At 39.9% G+C, this 17,313-nt stretch overlaps 1 protein-coding gene and 1 non-coding gene across 3 annotated transcripts; one reads left to right on the forward strand and one right to left on the reverse strand.

The window, feature by feature from the left end:
• Positions 1-2,532: 2,532 nt before the first annotated feature.
• trnar-ccu lies at positions 2,533-2,605 on the reverse strand. Its single transcript has one exon. It is a non-coding gene; the product is annotated as a tRNA-Arg (tRNA).
• A 236-nt stretch (positions 2,606-2,841) lies between these two features.
• ttc26 (tetratricopeptide repeat domain 26) lies at positions 2,842-15,751 on the forward strand. Of its 2 annotated transcripts, none has more exons than XM_031727788.2 (18): positions 2,842-2,912; positions 3,560-3,703; positions 5,003-5,095; positions 5,231-5,345; positions 6,319-6,368; positions 7,327-7,472; positions 9,071-9,242; positions 9,598-9,672; positions 9,810-9,912; positions 11,004-11,059; positions 11,537-11,590; positions 11,677-11,740; positions 11,824-11,912; positions 12,186-12,269; positions 12,357-12,426; positions 13,626-13,732; positions 15,126-15,259; positions 15,411-15,751. In XM_031727788.2, exons 1-18 carry the CDS (start codon positions 2,910-2,912, stop codon positions 15,523-15,525), a joined length of 1,674 nt encoding a protein of 557 aa, XP_031583648.1. In that variant the 5' UTR covers positions 2,842-2,909; the 3' UTR covers positions 15,526-15,751. The 2 variants fall into 2 exon arrangements, with proteins under 2 accessions (XP_031583648.1, XP_031583640.1); XM_031727780.2 differs by lacking the exon at positions 2,842-2,912 and adding an exon at positions 3,089-3,379 and having other exon boundaries at positions 15,411-15,750.
• Positions 15,752-17,313: the final 1,562 nt, after the last annotated feature.

Here is a 17,313-nt window from a genome sequence, read left to right on the forward strand (position 1 = left end):
GCATAGAAAGTTTGAGCTCACTGCACATTTAAAACTATAAGCTAAATATTTTATGTATGCTGTGATTGGTGTGTTTTCACTGATCCAGCCACAGCAGCAGTATTAGAGCTCAGTGTTTATAAATGATGTTTTAATGTCATGTTGATGTCCGAAGGGTGACTGGCCTCTCCCTTAGAGAGAAGGTGAGGGGCTTGGCCATTCAGGGTCAGAGTATTGCCGCTCTCTTCCACATTGAAAGGAGCCACTTGAGGTGGTTCGGGCACAGCTGCTGGCGCGGTTTCAGTCACAGGTACTGTGTTATAAAATATCAGGTAGCCATTATTTGGTTGTGAATGAGCAAGATGTTTATTAAACACTGAATCCAGGATCAGACATCACCAGTTGAAATATAAATGAACAATTTGTTGAAGTAGAAAACATTAAAGAGTTGTGGACAGGAGAAAACATTAAAGAGCAAATATACAGTCTTGCAAAAGCGGAGAAGAAGTATGCTCAGTCTCTAGATGACAGCTGGGAGAATACCCTAAAAGAAGCTGTAATTGCAGCAAAAGGTGGTTCTACAAAATATTGAAATGAGGGGGCAAACTTTTCATATATAAAAAGATCTATTTCCATTACTTGTACACCACTTTGTATTGGTCTTTTTTGATAATCCATAGTTCAAGGGGCGAATACTTTTGCAAGCCACTGTATATAGACAAATATTTTTGATAATCCATAGCACCAAATATTTGCTCTGATTATATGTTTGAATAAGAGATGCTCATTTTAGATTTATGAAAGGTTTCAAATGAGACGAGAGCCTGCTTCAACTACAGATATCACACACAAAGATTCATGTAAATACAAGCAGGTAAATCATTTCTGTAAAAGTCATATTGCTGAAGATATGTTTGAGATTTTTTTTTCACCATTTTTTTCTACAAATTTTGTTCCCTCAGCATAAAAATTGTACACATTTCTATGTATTTGTTTAATTTAATGACATCTGCACATTTTTCAATGAGTCTGATAGTTGGATGTCCGATTCTAGATTAGCTGATCTACTGCTAATAAAAAACAAACTATAATTAATGTCTATAATAGTCTACATTCATTGTTGTTATAGGGGAACCTTTTACGTTTTTACACTCAGGCACAGATAAAGTTGAGCCTCTCTTCACATTTCCGGTTCTCCCACTGTCCCCCTTTAGTTAAAGCTCCACAGCGATTCCACAGTGGACACTGGTAGTCCTTATCTCCGTGGGGCCGGGCGTCGTACACCGTCGTACACATTTTGAAACCCTTCCTGTACAGCCACAGCCAGCGGTCACCCAGGTAACGCAAGCCGATCCACACCCGCTCTGTGGTGTTTTGGTACAGACTCATCTGGGCCAGAGTGGTCACACTGGCAGAGAGCAGGCTGATGAGGCTACTCTTACTCTGTCTGCAGTGCCTCATGGCCCCCTCCCAGGTCTTTTTCTTCTTCACCACATTCAGAGCCAAGCAGAAAACACTGGGGGGATTTAAGCTGATACAAGGAATCAGACCCTTACTGATGCACATTTTCTCTGCCTCTAACAAGGTCGTGTCTTCTGAGATATTGATCTGGATCGCAGCCACCCTGCAGGCACTGGTAAGAATGAGCGCTCCAATGACGATCTTCTCCATCCTGCTTCTTCTCATGGGAGGAATGAGACCGTCTTTTTAAGCTCTGTCACTTGGATTGAGTTGATAAAGGAGGAGACACAGTTAATGACATGAATCATTAACATATCTATGTACAATTCGTCTACAACATGATGTGTCTACAACATGGATCATTGACACAATGTGTATACAAAACAAATATCAAGATGGACATGCAAACTTGTTTTATGGTGGATTTCAATGTCTGAACTGCTATTTTTACTGTGGAGGACAAACAAATCCTACCTGCCAGCCTACCTAGGTAGTCTTCAGAGACTGATTTAAACAAAATAACTTATTTGCCTTTCAAGCCATGCATTTATAATTGTGTTTTTGTTGCTTTGGAGTGTACTTTTAATTGTGTTTGCCAGTGAATGTCCTCTGTTGTATATAACTTTTTCTTTTTTCAGTATTTCCTAGCTTCACATGCACAAATGCTGCCATAGGTCTGTGTCTTAAAGTTAACATCCTTATTGTATCCCCACACAAACAGTCACAGATGGCCGTCCCTCTCTGAGTTTTGTTCTGCTGCAGGTTTCTTACTGTTAAGAGGTAGTTTATTTTTATGTTCTTTATGTTTCTTTATTGTGCGTAGGTTTGAGTATGAGATTCCTGGGTTGTTGGCTTCCTTTCTAAAACATTGTTATGTCCTTACCTTGAAAGGTAAACTGCTTTCAGAGGATTATTTCTTTGATTTGTCATTATATAAACATTGCTGAGCTGAAGCAAGAATAATGCAGATTGTTGTACGGTGAACTGGACGCTAATCTTTATTGTGATGTTTGCACTCGGCTTCAATGATGACCGTGTAAAGTGAAACATATTTTAAAGAACGATAAACCTACAAATCCCAGAAAAATGTTCCACCCCAGATGGGACTCGAACCCACAATCCCTGGCTTAGGAGGCCAGTGCCTTATCCATTAGGCCACTGGGGCGCGCACGATTCACCTCGTGAAAACTATACTAATATTAATTGAGGACAAATGACAACCCATACTAATACGCGGCAGTAGAAAATAAGTTAGAGGTTGATTTTTTCTGTTGTTTGGTTTGGAATCCATATCTATGTTTTTATTTTTATTTTTAATAAACGTACTGAATAAATCCAACTCGATGAAACGGCGCAGCCATTGCTCGCTACTCGGTTACTAAGCAACTGAGAACAAACCATTGAGTCAAGCTAAACGTAGAAGAACCGAGCTGCTTCCTGTTCAACAGCAAACTCGGATTGAATACAAAATGGTATTATTTTCCTTTTCCCGATATTACAAGCTTTGTATTCGGCTTATTCAGAGGAGAAAACAATCTGCCTCAGTTAAACAGTTCACGTTGAATAGATGTTAAACAGTCTCATTAAAGGTGAAGCCTAGCGATCGTAACTTTTATTTTGAAAGTCGTCGAACGGAAACTCTTAACCATGTTGTTGTTAACTACAAACTAGCTAATGCTATCGACATCTAAGTAGAAAATACACCACGCCACAGCGTAAAACTTGTTATTTTCTTCTCTCTCTCTCTCTTTTTTAAATTACGGCAGAGCCGTAAGAGAATTTAGTTGTCGTTTACCCCTTTGTGAGGTTTTAATGACAAATTAAACCAACAGTGACCATTAAATGCTAAAAGGTTACGGACGCAATAACGTAGCTAACACCAAACGTTACCTGGGTTAGTGATAATCAAGCCTCAGCTGAAGAGAGACTTATCGAAATGGTGAGCTGATGTTTTTGGAAACTTAACCCCAGGGCTGTTCTGATGTCTTATAATATTATATATTTCTGCTTGTTTTTGCCTTGCTTAACCGTTCCTTTGGTGGTCCGATGAACCCTAACCCCACCATTTAGGTAGAAGCTGTGCTATAACTCGATATAGTAAATTTGTTTTCCTCGGTAGATTCTCTCTCGGGTCAAACCAGCTGTGGGAGGAGAGACATCAACGAGCATTGGTGAGAAAAACAAAAGAAATAAAAGCAAGCTCCCCCGATTGGAGGAATACCTGCAGCAGAGAGACTACCTGGGAGCCTTGACGTTGTTAGAGGTACTTAAGGAAAAACGCAATCTTTTGGTATCCACTGCTCAGCATATCGTAAGGTAAAGACCCTGCAGTTATAGAGGGAGAACCCCCACCTTTAGAAGAGCCTCTATATACAACCGCTTGACAACAGTGGGGAGGAAGAACTCCCCTTTAGCAGGAAAAAAACAAATAAGATACACAAAGAATGTGTTTCTGGATGAGGCTCTCCACTTTTTAACCTCCTGCAGTGTAACTCTGTCGCATTTTTGTTTTTTAAATTTAGATAGACACAAAAAAATTCCCCCCCCCCCCATTCAGCTGTCATTTTCTGCATCTCCACCTCTTTTTTTTTTTTTTTTTTTTTTTTTTTTAGCACTACTGACTATTGACAAATATAAGTACAATGTGCCTTTAAAATTGAAGATGGGCACACAAAGATCTGCATATCTATCCATTGTCTCCCGAAGGCCTGATAATTCAGGAGTTTATATGTGAGTCGATTCATTTTAGATTATTTCCCATTCGAACTCTTGCACATGTGGGATCAACAGCATATTTAATGCTTTTCACAAGGGCTACTGTTCCCTAGATGGAACAGTTATGAGATTTTATGCATTCCTAAATCAAAAGTAACTGAATCCTGACCTGCACTGTGTGTGCAGTGTGGTCTTACATGAGAATCAGAATCAGCAGACCACTACATCTGCTTCAAGGTTCAACAATTCCTGAAATCCTCCGAGCACCCAATCTGGCACCAACAACCATTCCACATTCATTGTCACCTAAATCACTTTTCTTCACCATTCAGATGCTCAGTTTGAAATTCAGAAACTGTTGACTATGTCTGCCTGCCTAAATATGTCTAAATGCATTGATTTTCTGTCATCTGATTTGGCCGATTATTTGCATTAAGAATTAGTAGATACAGATATACCTAATAAAATGTTGGTGAGTGTATGCTCATTTTTTCCCATGACAAACCCTGACTATGGGGAGATAAGTTAGACTATTATTAGATTGTCACGACTGTGTGAGCAGATCAAACTAGAATATAGTATACAGTATATTCTTAGTTTCTTACAACTCCATGATGACGGGCTAAGTAGTGCTGCTGTTTAGACTGTTGATTTGTGAAACGTGAAGTAAAGAAAAGAAAAAAAATATTTATTTATTTTCTTGGGTCCTGCAGATTATCCCTGTGCCAAGGACTGGAATTAAAGTTTCAGAAATACAGTTTCACTGCAGACAGTGAAACTGTATTTCACTGTCTGCAGCAACTGAGGTGTTGCTGCACCTGCTCATGTGTTGCTGTGTCACGTCTAGTTTCAGAAAAATATTGGCGAGAGAGAGGAGGATGCAGACCTCTGGATTGGGTACTGCGCCTTTCACTTGGGGGATTACAAGAAAGCTATGGAGGTAGTTTTTGTTGTACATGAGTGTGAATCCACGTGTTTTCCTTGATACAGCCCCCAAAATACTTCATTCACATATCAAAACGCTTTTGTAGGGTAATGTTTGAATATCCATTATATTCTTTCCATTTCCTGATAGGAGTACAAGTCTATGACCAACAAACCTGAGTGTCCTGCTGAGGTCTGGGTCTACTTGGCCTGTGCCCTGTTTTTTCTGGGGCTCTATAAAGAAGCAGAGGAGGCTGCATCTAAGGGTAGGCAGATATTTGTGTACAATGTTACTGAAGAGCAAAAGTGCACTAGTATTCTGTGGAACTGTTATAAGTAGTCCCAGACTGGGACATGTTTGGTTTACCAAGAGCAGCAACTGCTTTAATATATAAATGTGTACTTACTTGGTTCAGCAGTTGATGGCAAGCTTTTGAAAGCAAAGGTATTGTATATAGATCAATACAGAGTCAAGGTTAATTTGACCATGTTTAATGACATTTAACATTTTGAAACCCTTCCTGTGTGGGAAGGGTTATCAGGGTGTGAGGATTTATTGGTGATGCAGTTTATTGCCTTATAAAAAAAGACTGCAATGACTAATCATTGATCTGTATTTTTTTTCTTTGCTTCATCACATTTAAGGAAACTCAGGAAACTCATTACTGTATTTACTTTATTTTAAGATCACCATCCTTGCAGAATCAGTGTCTGGTGTGAGAACCTCGTTGTGCAGCATCAGACAGCCAATTAGAAAGCTGTAAATGATGAATAATCTTTTAGAATAATGATCCAATAGACAATGAATATGATTTGCATTTTATTTTGTTTGATTCTTACCAAATTAATTTTAATTTGTGCCCCTGTATCGTGCACCAATTTGTTCTCAAAAGATGCTCCTCTTGTATATGATTTGGTATTTGTGTGTTTTAGTGTTTATTTTAAGCCTTTCATTTAAAAAAAAAAAAAAAAAAAGGCTTACGGGATTTTTTTTAAAGGGCTTTTATTTTGAAGAGTGTAAACTTGATGTACATGGAGATTATTGATAAGATTTAATAAGTTATCCTGTGTGATTGAAGAACTACCCCACATTTAAGCCACTGCCCATTCTTTGTGTGAGTTCTGTGTCCTGATGTTGTTGTATAACCACTGAGAGCTAGGTAATGTTGTAATGAATGGTTTCCTTGTTCTCGTGTGGTTTGCTGTCTAACTGAATTTGGCGTCTCTTCTTCTCCCTAGCACCTATGTCCCCCCTCCAAAACAGGCTGCTGTTTCACTTGGCTCACAAGGTTTGAAAATTATCCCTTTATTATCACACTTTTATGTATTTTCTGTGCTTTGTCTGACTGAATTCTTTTACGCAACACTGATTTTGAAGTTATTTTCATCTACATCTGATTTGTTTGTGAGTTTGATTTGTGTTTTCTTGCCCTCTCCCTTGTCTTTACAACCACAATCATCAGTGGCACTCACTTACTCAGTTTTTACTCAGTCAGTACACCTTTGCAATATATTGAAGCTTAAAAAACAGCTGAAAGTGTGCTTGGCTCTGGCAGTAAGGAAGTGTCAGAAATGATTCCTGTGCAGTGATCTGAATCCAGTGATATTAAAGCCAGTTATAACCAGGAGTTAAAGTGAGCTGGAATCATTAGTAGATAAATCTAATGATGATATAAAGCCAGTTAGAGTTTTGTGTGCTGCTTGGCGTTGCTTCCAGCTGATGCCACAGAATACTCGCTCACCCTGATTACATCCCGTTGTAGTTCTCATCCATGTTCATGGATACAGATGTTAGTATAATGATGAGCATGTTGCTAGCTCTACTGCACAGAAGTGTTAAACCCCAGAGCACTAGTAGCACATGTCTGATGATCACAGTCTGAACACAAAGAAAAATCATTGTACAGCTTCTGATGTTTTTATCTTCTATGTTAAGTACAGTTTATGAGTTTATGTGTAATGAATTGAACTTTATGAAGAAAATAGCAATTAATAGCATTACAATATGAATAATTACATGTGTTATTTCTAAGCGATTCTTTGCCTAAAACTGCACTACTACTCCAGATCTGCCCGATCCCACTTTAACCCCTGGTCGTAACATAAGGAGAGGAAATCAGAAATGATTAAAAAAAATGCGTGTCTGAAAATGATCTGCTCAGCACATGAAGGTTTACAGCTGCCAGAACCGATCACACCTCTAATTGCTGTTTCCTTCGTGTCCGTTGTCTTCGTATCATTTCTCAGTTCAATGATGAGAAGAGGCTGATGAGTTTCCACCAGAACCTGGAGGATGTGACAGAGGACCAGCTGAGCCTGGCATCCATCCACTACATGCGCTCGCACTATCAGGAGGCCATAGACATCTATAAACGCCTTCTGCTGCAGAACAGGTCTGTGCCTTTCCTTCCCTTTCAATCTTTGAAATTTGTTTCACACTCCTGCTGTACTTCAGCTCATCTCAGGAACCCCTTAAAAGGTGAGAGTCTTTTAATGGAGAGGTATTAGATTTTATGACTTTCACACTTCGTGCAGACACAAGGATAGTGCCATTGACGGTGCAGTAGACCTGGTGAGCCTTCTTTCTCCAACCACTGTGCTGTATTTGGAGCATCCAGAAACAAAAATGAAAATACTTTGATTTCAGTAGACATCTCCTGCCTCTTCTTGCAGAGTTATTATGTATTCATGGCTTTGGAACATGTGAGCAGCTGAGATGTTTTTTTTTGCTTGTTTGTTTGTTTTACTGTGTTGACAGTACAAGATCTGCCAGCTGCCAGCAGCTCTGAGGACAGCTACTTCCTTTGACTGCTGACACTGAAATGCAAAGATTTTAAACTAGTGCTGAGAAGATTCACAAAAACACGAATAGACTTTTCTGGAACACTCGATGTGCCTCATTTGGCTTCGCTGGACTGCCATTATCCAATCCTCATGTCTTAAGTGTTTCCTTGATTGTGTTTGTTTGGTTCCTGTACTGACTTTTTAGTTCCATCTGACTTCACTAAAAATATATTATTGAAAAATAGAGATTTGTAAAAAATATTTGTTATCTGGGATTTCTCTTTCTTACATGTGGAAGATAAAAGCTGTTGTGCAGGACTTTGTACTGGGGAGCTGGCAGAGTAAAGTCCATTTAATGTCTGATCTCACTGATTTAAACATTTCTAGATGTTACTGTTGGATATTGTCCACATAGTTCGTGGGTACAGTGCAATTGTAAAAGAAACTTGAACAGGGAGAGTGACCCCTTTGATACAGACTTCAATCCACAGACCTTCAAATATTAGTCTTTTCAGATTTACAGTTAACTTAAAATATCCTTTTCAACTTTCTCATTTAAAAATGAGAATGTATATCAACAGTCATGACACAAAAAAACAAGTTTCTGTCATTTGCTGGGTGTGAGAAAATGTGCTGTTTTGAAATGCATAACTGTCTCTCAGTGTAGACTTCTATATGTAATGTGAACACTATTTGCACCTCACAAAACAGCCAAGATGGCCTGTTTTGTGATTATGTGCAGATGGATAGATGTGATGTGTGGGTGAAAGGCTGGGTACATCCCAAACAGCTTACACGTCTAACACAGAAAGAGACAATTATACACACTCACCTAAAGCCAATTGAGAAACACTAATTAATCTAACAAGCATGTCTGTGGACTGTGGGAGGTACCCCACAACAGAGAGGACCTGCAAACTCCAACCGGCTGGCAAGTTTGATCCCAGAACCTTTAAAATCTTCCAAGTGGACTTGTTGCACAGGTGGCATCCTAACATGGTACCACGCTGGAATTCACTGAGCTCCTGAGAGTGACCCATTCTTTCACAAATATTTGTAGAAACAGTCTGCATGCCTTGGTGTTTGAAGGCTTAAAATAATTAATAATAATGATTATTATGAGAACTTTATTTATTAAGATATTTGTTTAAAAAAGAAGAAAAAATTAGCCAGAAAGTCATTTTTATCTAAAATCTTGTCTTTTCAGAGATTTTCTGGCTCTGAAAGTGTACGTGGCTCTGTGTTACTACAAGCTGGACTACTATGATGTCTCCCAAGAAGTGCTGGCCGTGTACCTGCAGAGTATCCCCGACTCCACTATTGCTCTCAACCTCAAGGCTTGCAACCACTACAGACTTTATAACGGCAAAGCAGCAGAGGTACCGAGCTGCATGTCCTGGTCGATACTTTGGTGGTTCTTCATCTTTAATGTTGTGAATGTAATGAGTTATTATTAAGAAGGTTTAAGGGGTAATGATAAAAAGTCTAAATTAATCTTTTTTAGTTTTACCCATTTTACATGTCACCATGTGTTATTACAGTAGCATGAAAATTCCAACAGTTTTTTAACATTTGTGTGAAGCTGAGGTGCTTGTTCTCATGGTTTTTTTTTTAAATTACTTGCTCTGTCACACCTGAGTGGTTGCCCTTTTAGCTGGTAGGTTTGACGTGTGTGTGTGTGTGTGTGTGTGTGTGTGTGTGTGTGTGTGTGTGCATGTGCTCTGGTCCCCTTAGGCTGAGTTAAAGAACCTAATCGACATCTCTTCCTGCTCCTTTGAGTTTGCTAAGGAGCTTATCCGACACAACCTGGTAAGCACTCCACAAGCTTCAGCTGTAAGTGAGTAGGTGTGTGTGTGTGTGTGTGTGTGTGTGTGTGTGTGTGTGTGCGCGCGCGCATACACTAGTGACTGCTACACTTCAACACTCTGAATCCCTGTGTACTGCAGGTGGTGTTTCGTGGTGGGGAGGGTGCATTGCAGGTACTGCCTCCGCTGATTGATGTGATCCCTGAAGCCAGACTCAACCTGGTCATCTACTATCTCAGGCAAGGTGTGTAGCCACATCACTGCAACGTTGTTGTTGTTTTTTTAAAAATACAGGCAAAACAAAGGATTAGACAGGGTATACTAGTACAGAGTGCAACACGAATGAGGCCTCAAACCTGGCAATCTGTTAGTCCTTCTTCTGTTATGGAAGCCAGGGGGGTCATTACTCAGGGCTCATGGCCAAGTGAAAGTAGAAACGCAGATCGATCAGTAAATCAGCAGCTTCGCCCTGTACTCCTTATTACTCTGCAGACACTGCATCAACCTGTCTTTCCTGAAAGATAAAGTCTCCACCCTCTCTGCATTTGTGAACAAGACCCTGAGATGCTTAAACTCCTCCGCTTGTGGCAGCAACTGCTCCCCAACCTGGAGTGGGCACCCCATCCTTTTTTTACTGAGAACAATGTCCTCACACTTAGAGGGCAATTCTCAACTACAAAAATCAGAGACAAGATCGTGAGACCATCGAACCCAATGTCCTTCACCCCTGTCCGACCAATCCAGCCCATGCTATAATGCAGCTTGAACCACAGCTGGATTTATGCTTCAGAAATGTTCTTGGTCTAGATGAACAAAATGTGTCATGAGTATGTTGAAACACAGTCCTATTGGCACACTATCATTTACACCATTATTTATATGTAATACTAACTTATCATGCCATTCATTCAATAACAAACCAAATCATTAGTGCAATAGCTTCTCTGACTTACAATCTATTGCAATTTATAAGTTAATGCCCATAAAGCGACAAATCTGACCATGAGCATAATTTGGGTGAAGATTAGGAGACAATTGTGTGCAAGTGACACTAAAAATTACCTTTTGAACAGTACTGTGAGAGGATCAGCAATTCTTGTGAAATGGGGATAAATGGGTGACGTATACCTTGGCTTTGCAAAAGCTCACTGGTCCTTTGGATGAGCTAAAAATTATGGGCAAACATAACGTGATGCACTCTTTCTTTCACAGCATCACATTTATCGTGCAGCATCACTATTCAGTGATAATAGATGTTAATTTCATGTAAAGCTGTATTAATCACCAGATTTTTATAGAGTTGACGCATTCACATACTCGCATTTCTGCTCACAGACGATGTCGAGGAAGCTTATAACCTCATCCAGGATTTGGTCCCCACCACGCCTCAGGTGAGGTTAAGTTTTAATGTTGTCCTTTTAAAAGTTTGGTCCCGGTGTTTGACTCCAAAAGTCTGTCCAGTTTCACTTTAATATGATATTTGTTAAAGTTTTATGTTAAGTTTAGAGTCAGTGCTTGTATTTTTAAAGTCACTGTATGGTCTTGTTACAGGAAAGAAAATGCCCAATAAAACAAAAACAACCCTGGCAGATTAAATAAATCCTGCTAACAAAAACTCTTCTTCTTTCCCACTTAAGAGCTCTCGAGGAGATTTTTCTTTCCTCTGATCATTTTTTTTTTTTTTTTTTATCTTCAAAAGCACTTTAATGTCTCCTGGATCTGAACCATGTGAAACTCATGAAGTGTTTGGCTTTTGTATTCCTTTTATGTTTTTTTCCTTACTTGTTGGAATGGATTTTGACAGGCTTTGAAGCTGTGATGAAACAATGGATCAAATGATTCACTCTGATCTTCTTTTTTTTTGATAGGAGTACATTTTGAAAGGAGTGGTAAACGCCGCGTTAGGACAAAAAATCGGATCAGTGAGTATTTCTGTAAGAGTTACATGCAAACAAAAATGATGGCTCTGAGTGTGAGACAAATGTGCGATTGTGCTTTCATGTTTCAGAGGGATCACTTAAAAATTGCTCAGCAGTTCTTTCAGCTGGTCGGAGGCTCGGCTAGCGAGTGCGGTACGCCCCACAGAAATCTGACCCGTTTTATTATTTAAGGAAAGTGTGTTAGCATGTGTGTATTACATTTTCTGTCCTTTCAGATACTATTCCTGGCAGACAGTGCATGGCCTCCTGCTTCTTTCTCTTGAAACAGTTTGAAGACGTTCTCATTTATCTCAACTCGGTCAAGGTTGGTGTTGCTCAGCGCGCACATTGAATCGCTTGCAGTGGAGAGTCAGTATTATTATCTTTTTTATTCAGGTAAAAAAAAAAGGAAAAAAAAGACGCTCACCCACACGCTGGGTGAGAAGTGCCACTTCAGATGACAAGTGGTGCTTTACATTTATTCGTGTGTGTGTGTGTTTTTTTTCTCCTCCATGATTCGTACTACCAACACAAGGCTGACACTCGTTTTATTTCTGGACACGTGGGCACTCGTCTTTTTTGTGCTTTTCTTTTTCAGGGTTACTTCTACAACGATGATACATTCAACTTCAACTATGCTCAGGCAAAAGCAGCGATTGGCAACTACAGAGAGGCAGAAGAGGTACGCTAACTGAGCAGCCATTTGTATGTGTCTGTGAATAAATTGTTGGCCTTTTTCTTTTTACGGATTTTAATTTTTGGTTCACAGGTTTTTCTGCTCATTCAGAGTGAAAAGATCAAGAATGACTATGTTTACCTCAGCTGGCTGGCACGATGCTGTATGTATAGTTGATCGGTAATACAGTGTATTTACAGTCACAAGCCACATTATTAGGTACACTTTGCTACTACAATAATAAGGGGGTCCCTTATTATTCAGCCCTGCTTTAATTCTTTGTGGCATAGATTCAGTGAGAAGTTGGAAATTCCTCAGAGATTTCCATCCATATTGACATGACAGCATCACACAGTTGTTGCAGAGTGCAGTGAAGTATCACTAGTCGGGGTTTTTTCCTGCTTAGGGGAATTTGTGTTGCCTCCCCCCAATGAGATTTCAGTCAGAGCCAAATTAAATTTCCCAATTTTAATCAAACACTTGCTGCTGATTTGTCAGCAGCATAGACTCAATGCCATACTATATGCAGACTTATCATGCATGTATGTGTGCGGTCATCCCAGAAAACCCTGAGAAAACAAACTCCTACTCTGCTTGTTCAGTATTTGTAAAACGGTAAATGGAAAAGTCCAGTTAAACAATAAAAAAACAGTGCATCTGTCACAACAGGGATTCAAACAAAAACATAACAGAAGAAAATCTGGCCTGGGCAGCTCAACTCTGAGCTAGACTTTGACACAGAAGGATTAAAAGGTGCTAAACCAGGTTGGCTGGTTCTGTCAGAAATAATCAGTAAAACTGTAAGAGTAGTTCTCACTGCAGCCGGCTGCCAACACAAGAACACCATCTGTTAATTTCACTCTGCTGATAAGGTGTTTGTTCAGTATGAAGATGAGGAGATTTGCATATATTATAACTAAATGTGTAACAACCAAACAAGGAGCATAAATGATCCCGTTTCTTAGTTGCTGCTGCCAGCTGCACAAACATCTGCGAAACCTTTTTAGGTAGACATGAAAAGGATACAGTAATCTTCATCTGATCACATAAAAGCTCTTAGACACCTTTACACAGTAGAAATGAGCGCCCCTTTTTACTTGTTCACCGAGGCTGAGGCCCGAATCAAACATTTCCAGCCTGAGGCCTTTAAAAAATTTAAGGTCTCTCATCACTCAGCTGGAATTTCTCTCAGCAGCTCTGAGAAACGGAAATCTCTGATAGAAGAAATTTCTTCCATTCTCAGCTTTAATCTACATCAATAAAACCTGCCCGCGGCCTTTAAAATGTTCCATATTTGAATGTAAAAGAGCTGAAAGTGCATGTGAGCATTGGGTTATTGAACACTGATCTCGGTCTCATCAGACATAATGAACCAGAAGGGTCAGCTTGCCTGGGAGCTCTACCTGAAGATGGGAACTTCCTCAGATTCCTTCCATCTGCTCCAGCTCATTGCCAACGACTGCTACAAGGTGACATCCTCCTCCCTTCTCTTCCTCGTGGTACTGTATGTGGTGGCTGTTTTAACCCTGTGAGATCTTACTCATCAGCAGTGATGACCCCAACACTAATCCTGTCAGAACACGTAGTCTCAGCAATCGGGGGACAAAAAAATGTTTACATTGCTCAAAAAATCCTTTTTTGCTCATCTTCAGAACAAACTGGAGGGTTAAGCTCATAACTGCGATTTCACAGGGTTCATTTTTACTTCAGTCAAAAGATTTTGGAGAAAATGAATTAGTCAGCTGGGATATGTTCCTGCCCCTCCACCACCATGAATAAGAGATTAAGAAGACAGGGAAAACTAATCAGTTATATTGATTAATTAATAAGTGGTTAGTTAGTGGTTTCCTTTCCAAACACTGAAGGAAAGATTAATGATAAGAAATGACAACTATTATTTAGTCGCAGCCCTGGTTTGAATATTTATTTGCCTTTTGTGATGAATTTACAGAAAGTGCCACAGCTAATGATTTGATGCTTTATTGAATAACTTGCTGATTATTTATCTTCCATAGATGGAGACAAGACAAAAACCTGTCACGGTATCAGATCAAGAAAAGCAGCAAATACTCAGTCTCATAACAACAACAGTACTTTTATGTTTTTGTTGTCTGAGAGTAAATCATTGATTCTGGCTGCTGCATGACTACACGTGGCTGTAGCTTGTTAAAACGCCTTCATTTATTGCTGAAGGCAGGAGTCCTTCAGTTCAGTTGTGTAACATTTCTGAGGAATACCTGCATCCGGAATTCAGAAATGTCAGATGTATTTAGAAGTCCCAAATGTCACCTTAAATGGAGAAACGGCACCTTTTATGCTCTGCCTGCTGGATTTTGTGGTATTTTTCACAGGCTGTGCAGCTGCAGTCTTCACCAAAAATATTTTGATATGTTTTTAAAGTGGACTTACTGTGTTTTTCTTTATTTTCTGTGTGTAACTGTTAGAGTGCTGGATGCTTACATATAAATGAGGTCATCACTGAGTCAAAAACTCACTTTTAGGTTCACAGACTTCAGACTTTTACCTCTAAACTTTTTGCTGTCAAAGAGAGGAGATATCTGTAATAAGGTCATCTCGGGAACACAGCTCTGACTGTGAGCACAGGAGTCCACTTGCTGTTTGTGAGGGGCAGCCAATCAGAAGACACAGGGCCTGAAAAAGACACAAACTGCTTGTTTTAGACAGTGGATTAACTGAGAGGCAGCACCAGGGCCCGGCATGAAATAAAAAAGCCGTGAATCACACAAAACTACTCTAAAGTCCAAAAACAACAATATGGAGCTGGGGATGAGCATAAATAGTCCACCTGAAGGTAAAGAGGCTCTGCGTGCCGATGCTCATGACTGCAGCCTGTCGTTTCAGATGGGTCAGTTCTACTACGCAGCGAAGGCCTTTGATGCACTGGAGAAGCTGGACCCAGCCTCCAACTACTGGGAGGGGAAAAGAGGGGCGTGTGTCGGCGTCTTTCAGCTCATACTGGCAAACAAGGAGCCCAAGTATGTTTGTCTCTCTTTCCTGTGGGGTGGTTTTGGTTTTGATCATCATGCTGTCTGCAGGAATGGGTGTGAGGTTTAAGCAAAGTAAACATGGGAGATTGTGCATTCTTTACGTAATCTTGTTTCCTCACGTATCCTGTTTGCACCCTAGGGAGACTCTTAAAGAGGTGCTGACCCTCCTTCGAAATTCAGGAAACCCCCAGGTCGAGTACATCATCCGAATTATGAGGAAGTGGGCCAAAGACAACAGAGTCCTCCTCTCGTGACAGCCTTGAGCCTTCAGTGCTGAACTGAAGACTCCAAGCCCACGATAAGAGCAGCTGCCCGGATGCAGACAGCAGCACTGATCATCTATCACACATCAAGAAGGATTTGTATTTTTCTACTATACTCTAGTTCTTTGTGCTGTTCTGTGTACATGTATTTAAATTTAACACATAATTTAACCCGATTAAACTTTTTTAAAACAAATGTCAGTGTGTAAACATTTTCAGACCATAAATTACACACTAAACATTTCATACTGTCAACATCTATAAACATCAGTGGCTATTTCTAAACATTGCACATTTCCTAAGAGTTTACTGAGTGTAGCTGCTAAGCTGTGCTCTGTACCAGTGAAGGATGGATTCCAGTTTTAGTATTAACTCTGAAAAAATACTTTAAAAATTAGATTGTTGGAAACCCTCAAAAGTTACATAAAAGTCCACCGTTTGAAGTACACTTTACCTGCACCGCTTGTATTTCCACATTGCACTATGGTGTGTATGGGCTCACATATAAACAGTTAAAGGAGCACTCACTTCAGGCAGTATTCCACGTTTATACAGCTGTTATGACCCTGGCCTTCCTCTGAGACCTGTCTTTAAAAGGAAAATATTGAAATGGGTAAAATACGTGCTTTTCATGTGCTATTAAAGAAGCTGCAGTAAGGGCCTGATAGGCCTCTGTGACTCAAACCAGCCTGTCTGACATCACCTTCTTCACTCGCTTTTCCTGTTAAAATAGGAAAAGGAGTGGTGCCCAGTTTTTGGCCAGTTTTCTTCTCTTCTTTTAACATGATAAACGTGTAATAGATTACAGTATTGGACCAGAATAGACATTTTTATTAAAATCATTAAGTATTCTGTTCATCAGTCATTTGCAGCATTTGAATTTGTTTTTCTGGTTTTATTTAAAAGGAAAATCAGTTTTCTGAGTGACATCAAATCTTTGACATGCAGTAAGCGTATGGAAATGTCAGTAGTTAAACCTTAACCTGCCTCTGCAGAGTCTTCTTCAATGATAATAACACAGATCCTAACCCTAATCTCTACCACTTTACTTTCACAATATGGGATTTGGGGCTTTTGGTGATTGCTCACTAAAGCCTTTGAAATCAGGAAATGCACAAAAAAAAGAAAGAAAGTTCTTAATATGATGCATCAAAAAGTTTTTGAACTTTTTAGGTTAGAGTCCTCGCTGTTGTCGGGTTGCTAAGGTACTTTCAGTCAGTTAAACATACTCATCTTTTATTCTGCGCCTGTGGTGATTTTCAAATCCATCTCGACCAGAATGACAAAATCAGGGTTACTCCCTCTTAACAGAGCACAAAATGAAACCAGTGACCATTGAACTGGTCTCTGTGAGAACCAGCGAGGTGCCGTTTCAGTTGCAAATTTTGCAAAGCAATCTATCAGGACCACCACCCAACCCCCTCCAATACAGAGTGAGAAAAGTGGGGAGGGGCTGACAGGGACCTGGGAGCAAACTTTTACCCGGGGGGTTTGCAACAGGTTAATCCAGACATGGTTTCTATGCAGTAACCATGTGCATTTTTATCCGTAACCCCCCTGTCGTAGGTAGACATTGTCATAGATTTTGATTGGCTGTAGTTTACAAATGTAACCAGATGTGAGAGGAGTGGATCAAAAACTAATGTGCACATCTACGGGGGCATCCCTGTGGAAAGCCAGAGATGACTAGCAGACAGAAAAGCAGCTGAATTAACAGCTTTAACAGCTATCAGAGATTACAGAAGAGTAGAAACACTGCTGTATAAGAACAAAAACTTT

Source organism: Oreochromis aureus, linkage group 6 (genome assembly GCF_013358895.1).
Source record: "Oreochromis aureus strain Israel breed Guangdong linkage group 6, ZZ_aureus, whole genome shotgun sequence".
Lineage (NCBI taxonomy): Eukaryota > Metazoa > Chordata > Actinopteri > Cichliformes > Cichlidae > Oreochromis > Oreochromis aureus.